General features: G+C 41.4%; 1 protein-coding gene across 6 annotated transcripts in view; it reads left to right on the top strand.

Moving 5' to 3' along the window:
• Positions 1 to 4355: 4355 nt before the first annotated feature.
• LOC115154280 (histone-lysine N-methyltransferase, H3 lysine-36 and H4 lysine-20 specific) overlaps positions 4356 to 25743 on the top strand; it is a 58316-nt gene continuing 36928 nt past the window's right edge. The window contains exons 1-18 of one of the 6 annotated variants that reach the window (XM_029700338.1): positions 5550 to 6635; positions 6873 to 6954; positions 7455 to 7634; positions 8322 to 9151; positions 11112 to 11253; positions 11490 to 11662; positions 11779 to 13834; positions 14065 to 14177; positions 14265 to 14520; positions 14707 to 14795; positions 14926 to 14971; positions 15222 to 15409; positions 15606 to 15743; positions 15907 to 16030; positions 16969 to 17169; positions 17445 to 17624; positions 19295 to 19451; positions 19780 to 19985. In XM_029700338.1, coding sequence (XP_029556198.1) covers positions 8339 to 9151; positions 11112 to 11253; positions 11490 to 11662; positions 11779 to 13834; positions 14065 to 14177; positions 14265 to 14520; positions 14707 to 14795; positions 14926 to 14971; positions 15222 to 15409; positions 15606 to 15743; positions 15907 to 16030; positions 16969 to 17169; positions 17445 to 17624; positions 19295 to 19451; positions 19780 to 19985 — 4882 coding nt within the window. In that variant the 5' untranslated portion in view covers positions 5550 to 6635; positions 6873 to 6954; positions 7455 to 7634; positions 8322 to 8338. Of the gene's footprint in view, positions 4460 to 5549; positions 6636 to 6872; positions 6955 to 6989; positions 7031 to 7066; positions 7419 to 7454; positions 7635 to 8321; positions 9152 to 11111; positions 11254 to 11489; positions 11663 to 11755; positions 13835 to 14064; positions 14178 to 14264; positions 14521 to 14706; positions 14796 to 14925; positions 14972 to 15221; positions 15410 to 15605; positions 15744 to 15906; positions 16031 to 16968; positions 17170 to 17444; positions 17625 to 19294; positions 19452 to 19779; positions 19986 to 25743 lie in introns of those variants that run through there. The other 5 variants (XM_029700339.1, XM_029700340.1, XM_029700342.1 and 2 more) reach the window with 5 other exon arrangements.

Raw genomic sequence — 25743 nt, 5'->3', positions numbered from 1 at the left:
GTTTTGAGTTTGTAAGAAAGGCATTTCACTGTACTTGTCCATGTGACATTAAAAACATGAAAGATGTGCTGCCCCTTGGTGGTAGAATCATGTCCCCACAGGTTTATTTCAAAGTTTAAAAAATCAAAACGTCCTCTCACTGTCAACTGCATTTTTTTTCAGCAAACTTAACATGTGCAAGTATTTGTATGTACATGATAACATTCAACAACTGAGACATAAACTGAACAAGTTCCACAGACATGTGACTAACAGAAATGGAATAATGTGTCCCTGAACAAAGGGGGGGGGTCAAAATCAAAAGTAACAGTCAGTATCTGGTGTGGCCACCAGCTGCATTAAGTACTGCAGTGCATCTCCTTCTCATGGACTGCACCAGATTTGCCAGTTCTTGCTGTGAGATGTTACCCCACTCTTCCACCAAGGCACCTGTAAGTTCCCAGACATTTCTGGGGGGAATGGCCCTAGCCCTCACCCTCTGATCCAACAGGTCCCAGACGTGCTCAATGGGATTGAGATCCGGGCTCTTCGATTGGTCATGGAAAAACACTGACATTCCTGTCTTGCAGGAAATCATGCACAGAACGAGCAGTATGGCTGGTGGCATTGTCATGCTGGAGGGTCATGTCAGGATGAGCCTGCAAGAAGGGTACCACATGAGGGAGGAGGATGTCTTCCCTGTAACGCACAGCGTTGAGATTACCTGCAATGACAACAAGCTCAGTCCGATGATGCTGTGACACACCGCCCCAGACCATGACGGACCCTCCACCTCCAAATCGATCCCGCTCCAGAGTACAGGCCTCGGTGTAACGCTCATTCCTTCGACGATAAACGCGAATCCGACCATCACCCCTGGTGAGACAAAACCGTGATTCGTCAGTGAAGAGCACTTTTTGCCAGTCCTGTCTGGTCCAGCGACGGTGGGTTTGTGCCCATAGGCGACGTAGTTGCCGGTGATGTCTGGTGAGGACTTGCCTTTACAACAGGCCTACAAGCCCTCAGTCCAGCCTCTCTCAGCCTATTGCGGACAGTCTGAGCACTGATGGAGGGTTTGTGCGTTCCTGCTATAACTTGGGCAGTTGTTGTTGCCATCCTGTACCTGTCCAGCAGGTGTGATGTTCGGATGTACCCATCCTGTGCAGGTGTTGTTACACGTGGTCTGCCACTGCGAGGACGATCAGCTGTCCGTCCTGTCTCCCTGTCTTAGGCGTCTCACAGTACGGACATTGCAATTTATTGCCCTGGCCACATCTGCAGTCCTCATGACTCCTTGCAGCATGCTTAAGGCACGTTCACGCAGATGAGCAGGGACCCTGGGCATCTTTCTTTTGGTGTTTTTCAGAGTCAGTAGAAAGGCCTCTTTAGTGTCCTGAGTTTTCATAACTGTGACCTTAATTGCCTACCATCTGTAAGCTGTTAGTGTCTTAACGACCGTTCCACAGGTGCATGTTCATTAATTGTTTATGGTTCATTGAACAAGCATGGGAAACAGTGTTTAAACATTTTACAATGAAGATCTGTGAAGTTATTTGGATTTTTACGAGTTATCTTTGAAAGACAGGGTCCTGAAAAAGGGATGTTTATTTTTTTGCTGAATTTAGTTGGCCTATGTGTATTGCTTTTTATTTAAATGTTTTCAGTGAAGGCCCAAGATTCAACATACTTCTGCTGTAGGTCAATGTTAATGGTTAATCGGGAAATTATATTTTAAATGTCTAAACATTTACCATTACTGTACCTCTAATTATCTTGACATTAATTATGCTAATGTAATAATATCATATTGAATGCTTTTGTTTTTAATGAACAAAGCCATATCTATTCATCCCTTGTAGATCCCTTGTAGAATCAACTGAAACAATAAAAGTCGCTTTGGGTGGCAGAGGTCAAGCTTATATGTGACCACTAGGTGGAGTAAGGAGTGAGTTGTGCAGTGGCGCCTGTTGGCAGCAGGCCCGGTGGAGTCGTCAGTACAGCCAGAGAAGAAGAGGCAAAGCGAGATGTTTCACTGCCCAAAATCTCCACCGAAAATAATCCCACGAAGTGAGGAATTTTTGTATGGCGGTCAATGAGAGAGTCTTTCTATGCCTGCTCGTTAGGTTAACGAGAGTGTCGATTTTTGTCAACAAAAAATGTAATTGCTAATTTGCTAAGAGGCTTATTGGATCAAATAGGAGTTTCGTAATGGTTAGGTTGTTACAAATGCCCGATATAAGTGGATGCACGTGGCATTTCGGCAACTTTGAAAAAAATAACTTTACATCAGCGGTGTGCTTGTTTTCATAGAGATAGATAGAGGACTCATCGTGCATATGATCGATTTTAACATGGATATTGCCAATAAGCATGGATACATGCACACAAAAATATGATTATGGTGGATAGTCAGATTACTATAATTGTTTAAAATGTTTACATGCTTTGCAAGAAGAACGATTTCCCGAATAATCCTGTTTACATGGACACCAGAGGATGCTGGTGGAAAGAGCTATAGGAGGACGGGTTCATTGTAATGGCTGGAATGGAATCGATAGAACGGTATCAAACACATCAAACATATGGAAATCAAGTTTGACTCTGTTCCATTAATACATTCCAGCCATTACAATGAGCCTGTCAACATATAGCTCCGCCAACCAACCTCTACTGATGGACACCTCTAAAATCAGGCTACCTGATGGGACTTTTGTTAATGCAGAAAATTTCAATCAAAAATAAGCATTTTACCACAGTGACCATGTTATTTTTGTGAAATCTATTTGATTCTAAGTTTTAATTTATTTTATTATAAAAAAAAACATTTAACTAGTCAAGTCAGTTAAGAACAAATTCTTATTTCAATGACAGCCTACCCCAGATGATGCTGAGACAATTGTGCGCCGCCCTATGGGACTCCCAATCACGGCCGGATGTAATACAGCCTGGATTCGAACCAGGGACTGTAGTGACACCTCTTGCACTGAGATGCAGTGCCTTAGACCGCTGCGCAACTTGGGAGTTTGGACATATAAAGTTTGTATGTGAAAACTATTTGTAAGACGCATACTTACTCACGCATAAGAGCGAGGCTTGCGCTACTGGTGCTGGCACATGTGCAGATCAAATACACCGCTGGGACGAGATTAAACTGTTAATATTTCCTAATCATTCAAAAGATTGCTCAGAAAACCAGATGCTTTAATCGGTGTATGCTTACTTCAATTTTGACCTTACACCGATTAAGATAAGCAGAGTAAGGTGTTTACATGACTATTTCCATACTCGGCCTACTGCCATAATTAGTTTAATATTGAATAATTAGTGTGCATGTAAATATACTCATTGAGGGCTTCCACCATTTTAAAGTAGTCAACTGGCTGGGGATTCCTATGAGTTGTGCCATTGAATAAGAAGAAAAAAATTGACTATTTTAAAATGGCGTATGTGCCCATTCAGTCACATACACTTTAATGGCACAGATAGAAAGATGAGTCCTCTATCTATCTCTATGGTCTTTTCACGTATCTGCCCTCTCATTGGCTAGAATGTTCCCACCTGATCTCGCCTCCTCCCACCTGCTTTCCATCTTTGAGAACATGTATATCCATTGTCAGAGTGGTCACTTGACTATCTTGTCAATATAATAGACCATCTTCACTACAGCTGCAAAGTCATAGTTATGGCAAAATCCCGCCCATTTCTATAATTTATCTTCTTAAAATCTGATTTTAAACCTAACCCTTACCTTAACCCAAACATTAACCACACTGCTAACGTTATGCATAATCCTAGCCTTAAATGAAGACCAAAAAGCACATTTTTGTTTTCATGAATTTTTCATGATATAGACAATTTTGATTTTGTGGCTGTGTTAACTACTGACAACCGAATGAACGTCTGGGACATTTGGCGGCCACACTTGAATTCAATAATTTTTTTGTGACCTGAATTATATGCCATACAAACGCCATACAAGTACAGTATGCCAGTTCTTCTAGAGTCTGTTTCTTTTTCGGGGTGCACAGAGAGAGGTTGTATTTGTCAATGTAGTTGAAATCGTATTATAATAGTGTTATTTACTGTAAACACGTTCTAGAGAGAAAATATCGTGCTTTCTATGCAACCAACATATTGTTAAAGTGCAAACACGTTATTTAAATTATCTTATCTAAAGATTCATTATATTGCACTGGATGTTTAAATATTTAAGACTTGGAGTTGTAGGGCTTTCTTAGGCCCTCTTAATTCTAACATCTTTAATAAGTGGGTGTAGCCATGTCCAGCTGCATATCCTGTGAGCCAATTGGCTCCTGTCTCATACATAATGCTGCAGGTGGGTGGGGGGAGGAATGGCGTGCCACTAAGGGGCAGCCTAGTTCCTGTTCCCAGGGCTGCGGGAAACAGCCGCCCTCCCTCCACCCTTCTTCCCTCCTTCTCTCTCTCTCTGGCTTCCAACAACAGAGCCTGGCGTGAGCCTGTGAGTATACCAACCAGGGCTTTAACTCACTGCTGCATCCACCACACAAACAGACAACGATGATAATGCAATGCATGTATCGTGATCATTTTGATTTGATTTCAACACACAGAAACATGTTACTGTAGTTTTGGTGGTTCTGCCCTCTTCCTTCCCCACCTGAATAAGTGTCTGCTTGAGGAACACTGTATGGTATTATGCTCCAATGGCTTAGCTGAAGCACTCATTCTTATTCAGGAGAAAGAGAGGTTGTTTTGTTCGAAGACACTAGTAGCAATGTGATAGATGAGGTGACAGAAATAGAAACTGGCACTCCTCTGAGACATCTCATTTATTAGTAATAAGGACAGTTTCAGTTTTTTTGCCAGATGAGTCATAACTCATAAGCAGGTTGGTTTGATTTGATTTGAAGGTGATGGTGGGTAGGGAGGGGTGTGGCATCTTCATTGAGGTGACAGTGTTACAGTAGATTTGAAGGTGATGGTGGGTAGGGAGGGGTGTGGCATCTTCATTGAGGTGACAGTGTTACAGTGGATTTGAAGGGTTAACTGTCACCATCCTCAGAGCACAAAACCCAAATTAACCAGTAAATACTGTAAAAAGTTCTAATTTGCTGTTACATAATTACAGTCACAAAATCATGAAGTTGAATTATGTATAATCAATGCATCATGACTTAGTTGTTTACTTAAGTTTCCAGGGTTTTTTGTATTCACCACCAATAACTGTAGGGTTAGAGGTCATGTAGGGTTAGATCTGATTGGCCCACTGACCTCAAATGATCAATGGGCCAATTACAGTTTTCTATACTTTTAGTAGCGTATTGAACAGATAATTAAACTTCACATAAACTTTCAATCATAAGGGCTACATAACACTGTTGTAAAAATACATTATATATATAATTCAAGGTCATGACAACGTTAATTAGCTAAGCCAGTTGGGTCATTTTAAACCTAGCCAATTAGCTGATCATGGCATATGCCATCATAAATCATAAGCTGACTACTGTTTATAACAAATGGCAGTGTTATAACAGTGTTATAGGCCTAACAGTGTAATGTAGCCCTTTTGACAGAGACTTCATTCAAGTAAAGTGTTACCAAATAAAGTATGAGTATGAAGACGGACAAATGACTGAAATACATTATAGTCATGTCATGGACAGAGCCATTAACACAAGTGACAACATTGAGCTGTCAGTAAGTAGACTAATGGACAGTGACAGACTTTATAATTGCTTGTCAATCACTCTGACACAAGAAGACATGATGGAGACTTGTGTACAGGTAAGATACTCCTAAGGGTCCACATTGTAGGGGTGAATAGTGAAAACACAGCTTGGGTAGAGATGGAGGAGCACAGGTCTATAAACCAGGCATTACAGGTAAGCATGTTGTGTAAAAGGAGATAAGAATAGACTGGTACATATAGTTGAGTATTGTGCAACTGAAGTGCTGATGTCTCTAACCACCATTGTTTTTCTGTTCTGACTGACTGCCGACATTACGAACTGCACAGACACAGCAGAGCGGAACACACTTCACATACAGTAGCAAGATGATGATTCAACAGTTTACTTCAACTCGATTTCTTGACGGATATGTAAATAGAGAGGCTTTAAATAATGTTATGGTATTTTTCTCGTTACAAATCTGTCTAAAAACGAAAGAAAGATGTGTTTATTAGGGCTTGGAGACGCATGAATGTGTTTGATCTGTCGGGGCGCTGTTTTGACTGTGTGTTTGCGGTGCACTGCAGGCCCTCTCCCACCAGGCTCATGCGAGCGAGGCTGAGCAGGCAGCGCAGTTCTTCCGTAGGCTTCAGTTTTTCCACTCGACGAAAAATATCGCATATTCATCTTATAGAGAGTGTGAAGACATATCTCGCCTTTTCGAAATACAGAACTGTTATTTGATTAATAGCTTTCCATATTTGATAGTGGTGTATTTATCTAGGACGACCGCCCAATAGATGTGTCCTTTCAGAGGCTTGTTATTGGACAGCACACTGCGTATCCACGGTCTCTACCGTTGTATCATTTCCTTTGCAACAAGCAAATAAGCCAATACGTGATTAAAACCATATTTTGATGTTCAGGGCAAGATGGATTCATTATGGAAATTAGCATTTTGGCACACTGTCCCCCTACACACACCAGTTACAGTTGCCCGTCGTGAGTCTTCTGTAACCTGTCATATTATAGCATATACACTAAATAGCTTAGACTAAATATTATTGTGGAATGTAGTTTCTTCGAAGGTGTGTAATTAATACAGCTTTGCATTGAGGCTTTGGAATGTTTTGGATGGATTGGAAACGTGTGCGTAATTGCGGTTACATTTTGTGCGCTTTGATGTGAACTTTATATCGAGCATATTTTAACACTTTGTGGCCTGTTTTTTGTGAACAGACTCCATTTTGAAGGACCCGGTGAGCAGAGGAAATAAGGCTTTGCAACTCGTCTAAAGGAAAGGAAGCCATCCGTTTTCCGGGTATAGCCATATTAGAATGCATCTACATGAAGACATAATCCTTTCATTTAAAAAGCGCATGAGGTTTCCATTTGGGGTATGATATTATGCCATTGTTGGCACAAGTTGAGCAAAAGGCACGCATGTCATTAGTGATAAATGTGAATGACAGTAATTAGAAATTAATGTGATAATTAATCGAGGATTGGACCAGCAGAGAGGAATATGTGCGTCTTTATTTCATCCCACATATCTTTAGGATTTTTGGTGGCACTCAAAGCCTCAGAAATACTTCATGCTGGGGGTTGGGAGGTAGTGACGATTGGTCCGCTCAGACAGACACGGGCAGTCAGGGGCTGCAAGGGGCAGGTCGACAGCTAGGAAATAGTAATCATTTATTAGAATATGCATTGAATATGAGGTAACAAGGAATTAGAAACGTATAGCACACTATGATATGTCGCTGTAAAGGGGTGGTTCTCTCAGTAAGTGAAATGCATGCATATATTTATATTTTGAAGGGGCCGCCGGTGGAGTAACAGCTATCGCAAGTAGAGACAGTGTATGTCCACAGGATCCTGGCCTAGTATTGCTGCTACTGGGATTCTCCTTATCCGCTTTCACAAAATTGGAAAACAGCACATTTAATTATAGAAATTTAAGGGTTGACAGTTGTTTTTGCGGTGACGGACATTTCAATGGTAAGATTATTGCGGCATATCATTGACATCCGCTTTTTTTGTTTACACATTCCGTGATTGTGTATCTAAAGTAGACATCTATCGATGTTAAGTCTGTACGAATGTGTGGCTGTGTGAACTTGTGTGTCCATACTGTATTGTAGCGTGCCAGCTATGCACTATCTCTGGTGCCTCGTGAGCCATGGCACACAGAGTTGATGCACAGGCGGCAGGCGCTGTCAAGAGCTGTCCATTTTATTCATGGTCTTTCGCGATTTCTACATCAGCCCTTTGAAATCAATTTAACCCTTCGTTGTCGCTGGGAAGAACAGCGTGTCATTACAGTTATGCTGGTCTAATTTTAACATGACCGTTGGCTTTCCAAACGTGCAGTAGGTTACCACGTTTCCACGTTCTTGGCAGGGTCGAGGGGGGAATGATGATGAAATTGTGGCTGCCTGATACCTATTTTCATTCTTCATCTTTTTTTGAGGTGGGGAAAGATAACTATGTCACACTTTAATAGATAATGAAGCTCAGTAATAATAACTTTTTATATATTTTTTTTTGCCATGCTCTTTGATAACTTACAATAAATAGACTATAATTACAGACAACAAAATGTATGTGATCAATAATTGAAAATCCATCCAATTAAAGTTGCTATCACTTTTTTAAAACCTATTTCTGTTTTACTTTTATGTTTAGGATGGAGACATGGCAGCATGAGTCAGCCCTATGAACTGCCCATCAAATATGCTCAGGCCTGCTGCTCTGACCCAACATTGACCTCTGCCCCCAATGACCCTGTCTCCCCCTGCTCAAAGCACCATAACCGCAATTCAAGACTAGACCCTCCACGTGCCATGCAGCTGTCCACCGCCCCTGCCCCGAAATCTACATCCACCTATGGGTTCATCAAGGACCTATCTTCCTCCTACAGCCCTCTGAGAAGGCTACAGCACCTGACCACTATGGTCAGCCACCCGGACCTGGGCCTACCTGGAGTCGGGGAGAGGGCCTCCCAGGGCTCCAGGGAAGACTCGCATACCCGGAATGCTGTTGGGAAAACTGACATCGGAAATTCCTTGGCCCTCACAGCTACCCAGCCAGGCAGCAGAGACACAGACAATAGTAAGACTAATCTTAGTGTGGAGAAGAAGAGTGACTGTTGCTTCTCTGACCCACCCAGTCCAGCCTTCTCACTGGATAGCAACAGCCCCTTTGCAAATGGCTACCTGCACTTTGAGTCCACTTTGTTTGATGATGAGAATGATGATGATGATAATGCAGAGGATGATGAGGATATAGCGTTGCCTCTGACAGACAGAGAGAGAAAAGTTGGAAAGTCGCCTGAACCTCTTCCTGGACTTTTAAACTTGAAAGTTAAAAATATACCAGAGCCAGGGCTGTCTGTGGGTAAAGGCTTGCAGTCCCCTGGTGTCCCCCCATTTACAGCACATGATGGGTCAGACGAGGACTGGGGGAGTGACTGTGAGCCTCTCTCTCTTGGGAATAGCCCCTCTGGGCCTGCAATGGCAAGTCCTACTACTGAGCTTTTACATAACATGGCTATTCACAGCAACATCATACAGTACCAAACAGCCCTCGTATTTCAATCCTCTAACATGCCACAGTTCTGGCCTGGGTACTTCCTTGTCAGTCCAGATCCCCTGTTTTACTGTGCAACATAAATTGTCAAGCTTATGGGTTTTGATTATATGTGAAATGTAACTGAAGATAGTGAGAGGCCTAAATTCTGGTTAATTAGCCAGTAAGGTCAAGCAAGGTCACTTCCTCTATAATAGATAAGCTCCTCATACTGTAGCTGGAGAGGAATCCATGTCATTCAGTTCCTGTTTGGCTCAGTATACGCCAGCATCTCATGGTAAATTATAGTCAATAGTTCTACCTTTTGCAATCAATAAAAGATGTGCACAGAGAAATGTCATTAGTCAGTCCATATACAGAGCTTTGTTTCGTCTCTGGGATGTTTGCATGATCAGTTGATACAAGGTTAGGGCGATTCCTCGCAGAACTAGAACAAAAAATGACCATGATTTTTGGGATTTCACCAAATTGTATCCATAGAAGGGTTCTTTAAAGGAAGTATTCTTGACATATATTTGACATTTGTATCTAAAAGCATAGGCCCAGGCCTCCTTTTCAGACTCCTTAATGTTTAATCTGTAGGTGCTACAAAGCAAAAAATGGTGTCATATGAAGCTTTACGGCTTGCTCTGTAATATGAGTAGTATTTTGATTACAAGAAAAAATGAATTTCATTAATTTATGAATATTGAAACATATAAACATGAATATTGAAAATAAACCATATTTGATTTGGCACATTTTTTATATATTGTTGAACATAATATATTCTATGGGCATATCAAAGTTCTAGAGTGGAGTCTCTGCTAGTTTTAAAGTTATGGCCCATTTTTTAGAGAGAAATTGGCATAGTAGGCAATGTAACCACAGCCCTCCTTGTATCGTTGCACATCCTGCATTTCATGAGCAGAGGGCGAATATTTTAAATCCATTTTCACATTCACTGTGTTGGTAATGCTTACAAATTGGATCATAACTCTAAAAGTAGAAGAGATCACACTCTTGAACTTTCAATGCCTGTAGAGTTTATTATGTTCAACAATATATTTTTATATTTATTTGCCAAATCAAAAGTTTCATATTTTCAAAATTCATAAATGAATGTAAGAAAATTGTTATTGAAATCAAAATACTACTCATATTACAGAGCAAGCGGTAAAGCTTCATATGACACCATAAACCTGGGTAAGGCCACAATGTCACAAATATTCCAACTTCTATTAATTATGTCTCAATTATGCTTTAAGATACAAATATAAAATATACTGTATGTCAACAATCCTTCCTCCAAAGAACCCTACTATGGATTGGTCAAACCAATCAAATCATGGTCGGTTTTATTCTGTATAGTTTTGTGAGGAATCACTCGTTAGTAAGGTTGACTGACATCTAGGCCAGAGAGTGTGTACAGAGCTGATATATGCATTTAGAGTGTTTAAAGAAAGTTTCTTAAACATTTTAAAAGATAGTTGATTATATAATATTGGTTTGCACTATGTTGCATCTGGTAAAAATTAGAATAGAGTTGCAAGGATTTAACTTTGCCTATTGACGCCGGCTCTCTCATGCGCCAGCAATTTGAGACTGGGGACGAGGTTAAACTTGACCTAATTTACCTCCTAATACACTTCAACACCAACCAGATTGGTTGTAGATATTAAAGGACTGTGGTCCTGGCCACTCGGCAACGTATAGTCTTGGAAAATATTGGAATGCTTGTATATGTTTGAAGATAAAGATTTTGACCAAATCTTTACAGACATATTTGTATATGTAAAGAGCATGTACATTCTGATATAGTATTGTAATACATAGCATGAATTTTAAACCTTTTGAAACATGACTTGAAGTAATTTAAATATTGGCTTATTTGGTGTCTGTCAACAGATGGGCAGCCCAAAGAAGAAGTCCTTACCACCTGTAAAGTTTTTAGAAGGTGAAGTTATATGGGCAAAGTTCAACCGAAGACCCTGGTGGCCTTGTGAGGTGACCGTTGACCCACTACAGGGAACCTATCACAAAATGAAAGGTAGGCCCTGGTCCTGGATATTATTTTAACAAGCCGTTGTTTGGTTTGAGTTGATCTTGTTGAACAGATTTGCACTACCATGGAAGTCTTGTGTTTCGCAATCCACTTGTCATGTCTTGCTCTTGCAAAATATATGTTATATCTGTGATAAAGTTTAATAGAAAATCTAATAGAAAATCTACAAACACTAATACCTAGTGGCCTTGGTCCTTTGCTCCTGTGTGATGATGTTGCAGAGCCCAGTGACAGGCCTTGTCGGCTGTACCACATCAGGACCTTTGGGCAGCCTGTGGAACTGGCCTGGGTCACAGGGAAAGCGATACACACATTTCATGGAGGCTTTGAGTTCGAACAGCTCCCCTTGCTGCGCAGGAGAGGAAGGCAAAGGGACGAAGACTACAAATACATTGTAAATATGTGGCACAGCTTTGGTATATGTTGGACAATAATGAATCATGTTTTACCTGAATGTACCTAAAAATACAAACATTTGTGATTACAGAAAAGCTTTATTTGCCTTCATAGATACCCAAGAGGTTTAATGCATCTTGGAAAACCAGTGTGGCTGAAGCAGAATCTGTCCTCCCAGAGCGACCCAAAATGGATGTCTCTATACCTGACTCCATAGATACAACCCTCTATAATGGGTCCACATCAGAAAAAGAGGACAAGGCCCTTCCAACTCCCCCTTCCAATCCATCCAACTGTATACCCCTTGCACCAAGCAACTTAACAAATGGATCTCTGTCACCACACAGTAAACATTCCCCAACAAAAGTAAGCACTTCCAAGAGGCCTCAAAGCAAGAAGAAGCCAAGTAAAGCATTTAAAGCTAAAAATGAGTGCTTGAACACCAAAACAACATTTGACAGCACTGACAAGCCAGAGGGGGACATAAAAGAATGTCCGTATTCGGACCTTGACTCTATCCCCAATATTTTGTGTCCTAAAGCACTTGAGCGTCAATCCAAGCCTGCTCAGACTCAGCCCTCAGTTCCAGTAGTAAAAGAGGTGAAGAAGCAGCCTGAAGGACACAGTCGCCTGTGGTTCAGCAAACCAGGAAAAGACAGGCGACTCAACACTACCGCCTCCTTATCTAACCACAGTGCCTTCAGCAAGGGTCCCTGCAAGAAAAAGACTCAAACTGCAGCTGCTGTCAACAGAAAGATTCAAGCGTTCAGTGCGGCCATCAAGGACTGCTCTATTGATCAGTTGAAGACTCCAGTGTCCAGCGTAATAGTCAAAGAACACCCTGCTGATCAGTTGAAGACTCCAGTGTCCAATGCAACATTCAAAGATATTACTGGTGATCAGTCAAAGACTCCAGGGTATAGTGTAACAGTCAAAGAACGTCCTTTTGATCAGTTGAAACCTCCAGTCTCAAGTGTGCCCAAGCCTCCTGATGAGTCGAAGGCCCTGGGCAAGCAGCCTTCACATCTGCCTGCTAGCAACCGCCTGATGACCAGAGCTCTGAAAGCTATGGAGTTAGCAGTGCGGAAACAGAATCTGTTCTCCAGCCCAAAGCCTGGCTGTTTCCTTCCTATCAACAAGACAGAGGAGGTGGTGTCATATTCCACAAACACTCCTTCTGATAAACCAGAGACCAAAACAGACTGTTATACAGAGGACAAACCTTTAAAGGTTGGCAACGATAATCAGATCACTGGTTTACCAAATTGGTCCTCCTCAAAGTTCACCAGGTCGAAGGACTTTGAAGCAGAGGTTAAGACTGAAGATGAGGGCTTCTTGATATCCCAGATGCCTGTGGACTTCATACCTCTGACATCTGGGAAGGCAAAGAAAAATAACTGTGTGTCTGACATGTCCTCCTGTTCCTCGCCATGCTTTTCTCCCATGGACGCCTTCAAAGACATTAAAGAGTTATCCTTCAAGTCCCTGGAATCAAGTGAGGGTGATGGGAAACCTGTGTCTTTTAAACCAGACACTAACTACAAGTTCAGTACTTTCCTCATGCTGCTGAAGGACATGCACGATACCAGGGAGAAAGATGGAACTCCCTTGGAGCTGGAAATCGGACCACCTAGTGCTCATGTAAAAGAGGAGCCTTCCGTGATTCCACCCTTACTGGGAGAGGAGTCACTCGGTCAAGGCCCGAGTCTCGGTAAAAGTCAGCAAGGCAAGAGCAAAACCAAGGCCAAGCCCAAACCCAAGTCTTCTCTGAAGGTAGAAATCCCACAACTCCAAGGCAGCACAAACCAGGTCGTGAAAAGGTTAGCCAAAAACAGAGGCTCGCCCGGGACTAAAAAGAAACCGAATGGAAAAGTGCCTTTTGGTAAGAGGTCTCCTGGACCTGGCTACCTTGGGATGGAAGCCTTGCACCACCTTCCGAGCAATTCTTGGGAGAAGTTTGACCAGGATTTAGAGACATTAGGGGGGGTGGGGGAGGGCTGCAGTAGGCTAACGAATGAGAGACTACAGAACATGGTGCCTTTGGAGCAGGGTGGTGCAGAACCATCAGTGTCCTTTCAGCCAAAGACAGCGTTGGACCAGCAGACTATCCCTGCCACAATTTCTGCAAACACTACACAAAGTACTGGGGAAGGCCAGGAGGCTCCCACAGGTAAAGAGTTTTTGTTATTTCCTTGGTTTTACAGAAGGGTATCCTAAAGGAGATAATTACTGATCAATGCATTAACTTTGCTTCTGAAGTCATACCATAATGAAAATATCAACAGCTATGAAGTAAAAGTGTCCGATGCAGGGCCATGAACTTCTGTAGATCATGACATGTAATGATTTAACATGTGTGGCGTACAGTAGTCATACTTTTTGCACACTTATCCTCCACAGCACATAAACGAATTCGAAAACCAAGCAAAAGACTCATAGAATGGACAGAAGAGTACGGTCAGATAATCTGCACAAGGAAGAAACAGAAAAAGCCCCTTCAGTCTTTGGGAAAGGTAGCTCACTCAAACATATTACATATCTTGGATTTTCAGGGTTTTGTATTATGATCCCAGCTCTATACCCTCTTCATGTTTTTCCAGGTGGCACATTCCAACAGCAACAAACCAGATCCCCTACCATCAGGGAAAACCACACATGACCATGCCCCTCTGAACCCACTTCCTGAAATACAAACTCTTCCCCCAGACGAACCATCCAAGACCCCCACTGGACAAGCCCCTCCCCCAATAGAGAATACTCCCCCTCAGAATGCACCTATCCTGTCCATAGATACTCTAACTCTACCTCCTGAAGCAGACCCTTCGCTGCTGAGTGATGGTCTGACGAAGAATGTTGGTGCGAAACTATTTATATATAAAATGTATACTTTGGTTGGATTGCAAAAAATTACAAAATGTTTTCACAATGCAATGTGCCGTGAAACCAAGTAATTGCTGTTTTTATTACATTACTCCTCTGTAGTAGTAGTCATTATCCCAGATGTGTGTAAAGGTCCATAGTAACACTGTTGTCTTGTGGCAGGTGACGTTCCTTACTTGGAAACCATCCGTAAGAGACAGAGGAAACCAACTCCGAAGATTATGGAGGCTGCCACAATTCCAAAGAAGAGGGTATGGAGGTGTTAGGGAATGGTTGAGCTTTGTTCAAAAAGGATTTTTTTTTTGTATCTGATGGTTCCATTTATCTTCACAGTAATGAAGGCCTTAAAACAGGGGTTGACTGGTTAATTATCTATTTCAGGTCAAGTCCCTGAAGACCATCTTATCAAGTCATCCTCTTCATTCAGGTCAGTCTACACAGGAAGGATCTCCCTCAAACTGCCCATATTACACACTTTTTAAGAGTCTCACTTTTGAGTAAGATGAGTATGGAAATAGCATCAATATATTTGAGACTATACACTGTTTATCACAATTCTTTGTCATACTGCTTTCGTTTACTTAATGATTGTCAATTCAAAGGGCTGATTGGTCTTGGGGTCAAAGTTGACTTGACTGTTTGGGGTCAAAGTTGACTTGACTTGACTGTTTTCCCAGGCTCTGGACAACTCTTTTCTAAATCAAAGATCAAGCAACCTACCACAGCTACCCCTGCACCCTCCACGTTTACACCCTGCCCCTCGACCCAGAGCAGCCTGGAGAAGGGGTCAGACTGTGACGTCACCAAGCCCCCCAGTGAGGAAACTGATCTTCATGACGATGGGAGGGATACCCTAGACCCAGAGGTCAGACAATAGGTCAAATCTCAAGCTCTATTTTATGGTCCATGTTTGACCCGATAATAACATAGAAAGTACATGGTAAAATAGACATTACTCAATAATTATCTAATAATGAAAAAAAATAAAACAATGTTTCTATATGGAATCGTGTTACAGTGTTTGAACTCTCCTGCTGATTTTCCTCTTCTTTGCTCCTCAGGGTTTTACATCCAGTTTGGATGACAGCTTTTCATCCATGAGGGAGGAGTCTTCACTGCGCGATGGCCCACTCTCCCCCAATAAGAAGATCATAGGGGACAGAGGGGGCGCTGCCTCATTGAAAGAGAATGTGTGTCAGGTGAATAGGCCTCGCATCACCAATGTACGAGTGGTTACCTTGTGCTGTTTTAATGTGCAATATGTGATTATGGACTGACTGCATTTGCTCTTTACTCATTGTTTCAGATAGTTGTGTAAATGTTGTTGTAATGTTGTCTAAATGTTTATGGACTGTATGGTAGGTGTGTGAGAAGACAGGGGAGCTGCTGCTGTGTGAGGGACAGTGTTGTGGGGCCTTCCACCTCCAGTGTATCGGCCTCACAGACCCTCCTATAGGGAAGTTCGTCTGCCAGGAGTGCAAGTCTGGTGGGTCAAGCACATATTCTGTAAAAACACAACCACTTTATACTCATTAACCATGTTTCCATCCAACCTTTTTATGTGAGTAAAGTACATTTCGGATAGAAAATGTCATTACAGGTCTGATGGAAACAGAACATTTTTCAGTTAAATGTTCAAATCTTGACAAAACAAAATACGCCAGAAAAGGTGGGAAGGTTTTGTGTCTGTAAAATGATTTATGTGAGAAATGTTAGTGGAAACGTTTTTAATGCACAAGTATTGATATAATAACCATCTTATCAAAGTAAACTTGGAGTCATGCAATGGCATGTTGTGTGGTCTTAAACTTCACAAGGAGATGAGGTGCAAGGTGATGGATGATCTTGATGCTCCATTCCAATAAATATTGACGGTCTTATTCTGGTGACATGATCATCGATACTTGGCTGCCATTTGACAAATAAAAATAATCTTGCTCTTTTGTCCATAATAATCTCATCATGTAGGCTATACGTGCGTTGAGTTGAAAATGCGATGGAAATCCATTTGAACTTGTATTTGTTATTCGGTACATGGGAATTTAACCGCCAAAGGTATTTTTATGTGCACTACGTCATCACACACAGCCTTTTATCTGCTACAAGTCAATTTGATGGAAACACATCTCTACTGGGAAAATGTGCATATTGTTTTTATGCGGATTTTAGAATATTCGTATGAAAATCTGTCGCCAATTCAATGGAAGCCTAGCTAGTGTCATATTTTTAAGCCCCATTCCTTCTCAGACAAAATTATGGAAAGACTATTATTAGTTGCACATAGAGTTATAAGTGTTCTCTCTGATTGTTTCACATGCTATTTTGCTGATTCTCTCCCCTGTCATCCTCTCATCCTGGCATCCATAATTCTCTCTGGCTAGTAAAAGCAAATCCATTGATTAAAGCTGATTTGTTTGTTGCTAGGTGTCCACACCTGTTTTGCGTGTAAGAAGCCCGGGGAGGACGTGATGCGCTGTGTGATCCCAGTGTGTGGGAAGTTCTACCATGGAGAGTGTATAGCCAACCACGCTCCCGCTGCCCCCCTGCACCGGGGTTTCCGCTGCTCTCTCCACGTCTGTCTGTCCTGCTTCATAACCAACCCTGTCAACCCCTCCGTCTCCAAAGGTGGGTGCTGCTCTGCTTCACCCAGCACAGTTTAGTTTAACTTTGTTTTATGCAATTCTGCTCAATTGAAATCCCGGTATATTGGTAACTCCACAGGAGAAATTATGATGTTGGAGTTAATAAATAGAAACATTTTTGCACAAGCAATTCAGTTTATTTCAACAGCATGATAGAAAGACAAACTAATTGAAGTGAGCTGCGGGAAGTAAATATATACCAGATATTCTAACTAACAGCTCATTCTGCCCGTCTCCCCTGTGTTGTGTGTCCTGTAGGTCGTCTGACGCGCTGTGTGCGCTGCCCTGTGGCATACCATGCCAATGACTACTGCATGGCAGCGGGCAGTGTGGTCCTGGCCAACAACAGCTTCCTGTGTCCCAACCACTTCACCCCCCGCAGGGGCTTCCGCAACCATGAACACGTCAATGTCAGCTGGTGCTTTGTCTGCTCCGAAGGTACGCCGGCCTCCACATATGTTGTGTTGTTAGAGTCAGATATGCATAGGTACGCTATTATGTCATGTACATTACATGATCTGCGTCCAATTTTCGCAGAACATGTGATCAGCGTTCTTAACCTCTCTTGGGCAGGTGGGACGCTCCACCCACGGGACACACTATTCAACAGTCAGTGAAAAATCAGAGCGCCAAATTCTAAACAACAAAATGTCATAATTCAAAGTTCTCAAACATACGACTATTTTACACCATTTTAAAGGTACACTTCTCCTTAATGTAACCACATTGTTTGATTTCAAAAAGGCTTTACGGCGAAAGCATAAAGTTAGATTATGTTAGGACAGGTACAACACAAGAAAAACCACACAGCCATTTTCCTAGCAGGAGAGGGGTCACAAATACCAGAAATCAGCTAAAATTAAGCACTAACCTTTGACGATCTTCATCAGATGACACTCCTAGGACTCAATGTTAGACAATACATGTACGTTTTGTTCGATAAAGTTCATATTTATATCCAAAAACAGCATTTTACATTGGCGCGTGATGTTCAGAAAATATTTTGCCTCCAATACTGCCGGTGAATCAGCACAACAATTTACAAAAATACTCATCAAAAACGTTGATAAAATATTCAACTGTTATTCAAAGAATTTTAGATAACCATCTCCTTTATGCAACCGCTGTGACAGATTTCAAAAAAGCTTCACGGGGAAATCACACTTTGCAATAATCTGAGTACGGCGCTCAGAAACATACACTAGGCAATACATATACCCACCATTTTGGAGTCATCTAAAATCATAAATAGCATTATAAATATTTACTTACCTTTGATGATCTTCATCATAAGGCACTTCCAGGAATCCCAGGTCCACAATAAATGTTGTTCGATAAAGTCCATAATTTATGTCCAAATACCTCCTTGTTGTTTGCGCGTTCAGTAAGCTACTCCAAATGTAGGAAGGGCGCCCAAAATCTCATGACGAAAAGTAAAAAAAAAATTATATTTACATTCGTTGAAACATGTCAAACGTTGTATAGCATCAATCTTTAGGGCCTTTTAACTTAAAACTTCAATAATATTCCAACCGGACGATTCCAATGTCTTGAAAAAACATTTTGGAACAGAGCTACCCCTCACGTGAATGCGCACCAATGAACTCATGTCCTTTCCTGAGTCACCAACTTCCCGGCCTTCTTGTTCGCTCTCTGTTCACTGCAAAAGCCTGAAACTAGGTTCTAAAGACTGTTGACATCTAGTGGAAGCCTTAGGAAGTGCAAAATGAACCCTAAGTCACTGTGTGTTGGATAGGCAATGACTTGAAAAGACTACAAGCTCCAGATTTCCCACTTCCGGGTTAGATTTTTCTCAGGTTTTTGCCTGCCATATGAGTTCTGTTATACTTACAGACATCATTCAAACAGTTTTAGAAACGTCAGAGTGTTTTCTATCCAAATCTACTAATTATATGCATATTCTAGTTCCTGGGCCCGAGTAGTAGGCCGTTTAATTTGGGTATGTTTTTCATCCGGCCGTGAAAATACTGCCCCCTACCCTAGAGAAGTTAAACACTAGAGCCCAGTTACGTCTCTGTTTACTCGTGTGTTTTCAATCCCGTAGACCAGTTCAGTAGCCAAACTGTTATTCTTCTTCCATGCTCCAGGGGGCAGTCTGCTGTGCTGTGAGTCGTGTCCTGCTGCCTTCCACCAGGAGTGTCTGAACATCGACATGCCCGAGGGCAGTTGGTTCTGCAACGACTGCCTGGCCGGGAAGAAGCCCCACTATAAGGACATCCTGTGGGTCAAAGTGGGCCGATACAGGTCAGTACAGCCGCCTGTGTACCAATCTTACTGGCTCAGCATTGGTTTGGCAAAAAAACAACAAGTTGGCTAAAGCAGAAACAGATTGGCATCCAGTATATTAGTAAAAGTCCTCCCCTGCCTTAACCACATTCCCAATGCTAAAGTATCCTAACTCTGAAGTGTTCTGACATTACTAAACAACCAAGGAACTGAGAACCGAAATGCACCTGCATTTCTATTCACAATATGGCAGTGGTTGCAAAATGGTAGGGTCTTTCTGCCATGGGCCGTGACCCATTTTCTTTTCTTATTCATATCGTCTTTTCCCTTCCTATCCTCTGTCTAGGTGGTGGCCTGCGGAGGTCAGCCATCCCAAGAACATTCCGGAGAACATCCTACGTATGAGGCACAATGTAGGAGAGTTCCCTGTGCACTTCTTTGGCTCCAACGACTACCTGTGGACCTACCAGGCCCGAGTCTTCCCCTACATGGACGTAGACACCAACAACAAGGAGAAGATGGGGAAGGGTGTAGACGCCATCTACAAGAAAGGTATTCACACCAACAGACCTGGGCAGAAAATAGTTGTATTTTGTAGTTTATTTGAAAATACCAACTTTTAAAATAATTGAGGTAGTCGAATATAGTTTATATAGAGTTTCAACTAAAAGGAAACTTATTTAATATTTTATAAACAATATAAAACATACACATACAAACTACAACATCATACAAACATCAACTACATAATACCTGCACAGACCCACTAGCACACACCCCCATCTCCAGCGCCCCATCACTCTACGCCACATGGTCTCAAAATGCACAATTTTGTTTCTCTCCCTCGTCCCATGCAATTTACATTTTTAGATAATAAAGCATTTGAACTTTCCATTGCGTTAACGACGGAAGATTGGTTGATTTCCAGTTTTTGATTGACGAGAAAAGTATCGTCCAACCCATCGGGTATCTCACTGCGCCCTCATATGCCATGTCTTGAAATATACAGACAGACGGATTGAAAGTTAATATACATTGTAATAGTTCTGACAGCCAACTTTCTAACTCCACCCATAGCTTTTGGACTTTATAACATTCCCAGAAGGCATGGATTATTGAGTCATTGTTAGTGTTACACTTCAGACAACTCTGCCGTTGTGCTGTAGAATTTGTGAATTTTGTCTCTTGTATAATACATTCTATACATTCATTTATACTGGATTAAGAGTACATTTTCGTTAACTGTAATCTCAATAGTTATGTTCCAACATTCCCTCCATCTTGTGCCAATATCAGTTATTTTTAGTCTTGATTCCAATAGTTTATATTTGTTTCTAAGAGATTGTCAGTTGGATATGCTCTCTGCAAGGTTTTGTATAGCTTACCTATCATATGAATATCCTTTTCTGACTCAAATAGGATTCCCTCAAGATTGCTCTGATGTCCAAAATATTTCTAATCAACATTACGTGATATAAAACTTAAGTTGGATATACTTGAAAATATCTACATTAGTCAATCCAAAATTTTAAGCTGTCATGGAAATACATATATTTCCTATTACCAAGTAATTTATGGTTTTTATGCCATTAGTTTTCCAAGTGGACCAATTTATTGGTGAATTCTGAAAAGCTATCCAAGGATTGTTCCATAGGGTTGTGTTATAAGGGAGTGAGATTGGTTCTTGTAGAATACGTTTCATTTTCTTCCATGTAGTTCTTAACTATGAAGTTGTTAATATGCTTAGCTTTATCCTTTGAAAATTGACGCATAAAAATATTCTGAGGGATGAGCATGCACATCTTCAATATGTACCCATTGTTCCTCTTTAGTGCATTTAACTATATGTCTCAAGTAAAAGCCTTGGGTGGTGAGTTGATACAATTCCAATTCTGGAAGGTTAAAACCACCCTCAGACTTAGGAAGATGTAGTACTTTCCTTTTAATTCTGAGTTTTATTTGCCCCTCTGAAGTCTGTTATGACCGAGTATACTTTTGTAGCCCTTTCCTGCAGTTAAATTACCTAGTGGCCTCATGTGTGGAATGTTATTAATATATTTCATTATCTCATAATTAATTTAAAAAAATATTAAAAAAATATGCCGAAAATATGGTGTTTCTATGTCAAACGGTTTTGTTATATTTCAGTCTTCTGTGATGTATATAAAGTGTACTATTGGGATGCAAACTTGAATACATTTTAACTGTATTTCTGACATGGTGTAGGTGTCTTCTTTTTTTAAGACCATAACATTGTGTATGAAGTGTATACTTTTGTTTCAAAGTAGATTTGTTTAAGACTACCAACAAACACTGTGTGACCCTGCAGTAAAAGGTTATGAAAGAACCCTGCAGTAAAAGGTTATTAAAAAATTGGGATTACCGAGAATAAGTATGAAAACTTTGGGAGCCATGCAGGGCCGGCATTATGGGAGGGCCTTAGGGGGCCTGGCCCGCCCTACCTACCTCCTTGCCTGTCCAAATAAAATATTGAAATATTGATCATTTATTTGACCGAGACGCACGCCAACAGAAAGACGCATCAATCTCAGATAAAGTATCCGAGTGAGCGAATCAGCGCTCTCTGGTTGTGTCTAAACTTGACACTTACATGCGACTTCTGCTATCAGAATACGAAGCTCGCATTGTCTAGACGCACAAAAGTCGCTTTGTGGTCTGATTGTGTTCAGATCTGTCTGACCACTTCAGGAGGTGGTCAGGGATGCATTTTGTGCCGATTTTTCCTCAGTCTGGATGCAATCAGCACTCCTCCCACAAGTTTCCATAAAATGTGTGTTTTTGGGACAGAAGCACCTTTTCATTATAATGTTGGCGGAAATATGTTCCTAGGGTGTGGGGAAAGTGTTTCCTGGCCTATAAATGCTAGCCAGCGAGCTAATATTTAGAAAAACATTTATTTTTAATGCTAACTCGTTTGCAATCCCTCTAGCATTGCTTGCTAGCTTGCTGGCTGGCTACAGAGCTTAGCTGGCTACTTAGCTACAGTAGTTAGATACTGCCATCGGCTGTTGTTTTGCCTATTCCACCGTTTATAGAATGCATACTGGCATTTGAATATAGTGCGGGAATGGACAAAATGTGGGCAAGGTGGACACATTTAAATGTAAATGTAGACACATGACGTGTTTGGAATTTTATGATCAGAACTCCATTATCAGAATACAAAAGCGTCATGAACTGTCAAGTCTAGCTAGACATGGCCTCTGTCTCAGTATGTGTTGACGATATATAGCTGATGCTGTCTGGACCAAAAGAGTATGGCATGTCATACTATTTCTAGCCAGACTGAATTAGATACATGGGCTACATATAGTAAGACCGAGGGGTGCTGTTTCGCTCACTCGGATGCTTTCTCCGGTGAGAGTTTCAGCAGAGAGGAAGAGGCGAAGCGAGAGGGCTCACTCTCGCCAAAATCTGTCCAGAATAAGCCCAATGCGTTTCTATGAGCATAATATGCAGACCTATGCTTGTCGTCTGCCTTCCCACCTTTGGGACAACGACTCTCATTGTTAGGGCGGAAACATGAGCATCTCGTCATTATATACACATCTCAGGTTTTTGCCTCTTGTGAATTGGAAAGGAAAACTGGCAGGTGCACAGTGCACTATTAGGACACTGGCTTTCCCTAAAGTAAATTTAGCAAAATAATATAATTACTCCTGTCTGAATAAAAACATTCAAAATGACTAAACCTCATAGAATCATTAGCTTTTTATTTTTTAAATAGTTGTGGATTGTTTCAAATCACAAGTTTGTAGGCCTATGCCTATTTGGGAATCCCGCAATTTGGGCAGCGCCCATGGCAATATGTCTAGCTGATTAAGTTGCGGCTGTCATTGAAAAGCATCTAAAATATGTGTGAAGATAATTTGTCTTGAGTATAATTAAAAATGTTGCAACAAGAAGAAGGGGAAGGGTGTGTGGCGAAGACATGGCATTTTTCTCTCCAGAGTGCATGCTCTCAGCTCTCCAGAGTGTACGCTCTCAGCTCTCCAGAATGCATGCTCTCAGCTCTCCAGAGTGTACGCTCTCAGCTCTCCAGAATGCATGCTCTCAGCTCTCCAGAATGCATGCTCTCATCTCTCCAGAATGCATGCTCTCATCTTTCCAGAATGCATGCTCTCAGCTCTCCAGAATGCATGCTCTCATCTTTCCAGAATGCATGCTCTCATCTCTCCAGAATGCATGCTCTCATCTTTCCAGAATGCATGCTCTCAGCTCTCCAGAATGTATGCTCTCAGCTCTCCAGAATGCATGCTCTCATCTCTCCAGAATGCATGCTCTCATCTCTCCAGAATGCATGCTCTCATCTCTCCAGAATGCATGCTCTCAGCTCTCCAGAATGCATGCTCTCATCTCTCCAGAATGCATGCTCTCATCTTTCCAGAATGCATGCTCTCAGCTCTCCAGAATGCATGCTCTCATCTTTCCAGAATGCATGCTCTCATCTCTCCAGAATGCATGCTCTCATCTTTCCAGAATGCATGCTCTCAGCTCTCCAGAATGCATGCTCTCATCTTTCCAGAATGCATGCTCTCAGCTCTCCAGAGTGCATGCTCTCAGCTCTCTAGAATGCATGCTCTCAGCTCTCCAGAATGCATGCTCTCATCTTTCCAGAATGCATGCTCTCAGCTCTCCAGAATGCATGCTCTCATCTCTCCAGAATGCATGCTCTCATCTCTCCAGAATGCATGCTCTCAGCTCTCCAGAATGCATGCTCTCAGCTCTCCAGAATGCATGCTCTCAGCTCTCCAGAATGCATGCTCTCATCTCTCCAGAATGTATGGTCGCATCTTTACAGAATGCGTTGTCTCACACCAATAATTGCCAATTTTTTTTTCATTGTATGAATTGTTGGTTGATGGTTTATTTTCCTCTTTTTATATGTCACCAGTAGGCCTAGTAAATATACCGTTAATCCCTCGTCATTTGGGTTACATACATTTCTGTTAATGCATGTAATAATTACAGTAATTTACCATTGTTATTCTTGGAGTGGAAATGTTTGCGGAGGTCACAACCTGCTACACTTGTGAGAAACATGTTTTGGTTTATTTCATAACAATTACGAGTTTTGTCAATCTTTTCATTGTGTTTGTTTGGAGTCTTCCGTGAGCAATGAGCATGTGTCTGGTTTCTCTGTCCTGATAATGTTGAGGGAGCGTGTGTGCCTGAGCATGCATAGAAGTAGGCCTTCCTGGCCTGTTGCATGCAAATGTAGGAAAGAGTCCATTCAGTAATGTCTGATTTCTGATTCTCTTAACTCACCACGTTCACCACTAATAAGTTAGAGCTTCTCAGTATTTTTTTCTTCACCTCACACATTGTAAACAAAGTCTGTTGTTTTAACATCCATTGCAAATGATAGTTCCTCATTATTTGAAAAATCTTTCCAACACTCCTGGCCTTGATAATCACCAAGCCTCGGTGTGAAAGAGCAAAATATCATGATCTGATGATCCCATATATCCATTGGAAATATCATAACAAATCTGCTGTCTGTCCTGAGCTCACTGGCTCAGAGTGGCCTGAATAGACTAGTTGATACAATGTTGCAAGTTTGCTAGCAACAGCTTCTAGGCCTGATCCAGTTGATGATTTGATACAATGTCGCACTTCACTAGCAATATATTTTTTGTTGTTGTTATATATATATAATATTTTTATTAACTATGAATGAAAGATAAAATGTAAAGACATTGTACATTTCTCCCCTTTTTGTCCCCCTTCAACCCTCCCTGTCCCAGAATGCCTCCAAACACATTTAAAAAGAAAGGCAAACTTACATAGCAGAAAACAAAACAAAGTATACAACAATGTTACTTCAATACAAGGAAAAATGTAATAGCCTTGGAGCTGTTCTAAATAGGATATCATCAGGTCCCAGGTGGAATAAAATGAGTTGGTTGACCCTCGAATGGTATACTTATTTTGTAATTTATTTTAGGAACCGCATCAGATATTTGAGCCAAAGAGAGGCTTAGGGAGAATTGATAGATTTCCAATCCAATAATATCCTTCTGCGGGCTATCAGGGAGAACGATTATTGTTTGGTACTCAAAAAATAGCTATTTCTACACTAGGCTGCAACTTTATATCAAATGCTTAAGATAGTGTTTTAAATATGAAGTACCTTAAACTGTAGAAGGCTGACCCAGGCACAAGAGGAGCTTCCATTTACCCTAAGTAGCATTCCAGACTTCATCAGAGATCTCCACCAAGTTCCCTTTCCCACTCAGATTGGATTTTACTGACTGACGGGTTATCAAGGGACATGATTATCTAAAAA

Source organism: Salmo trutta, chromosome 19 (assembly GCF_901001165.1).
Source record: "Salmo trutta chromosome 19, fSalTru1.1, whole genome shotgun sequence".
In the NCBI taxonomy this organism is placed as follows: Eukaryota; Metazoa; Chordata; class Actinopteri; order Salmoniformes; family Salmonidae; genus Salmo; species Salmo trutta.
This window is presented reverse-complemented; position numbering and strand designations above follow the sequence as displayed.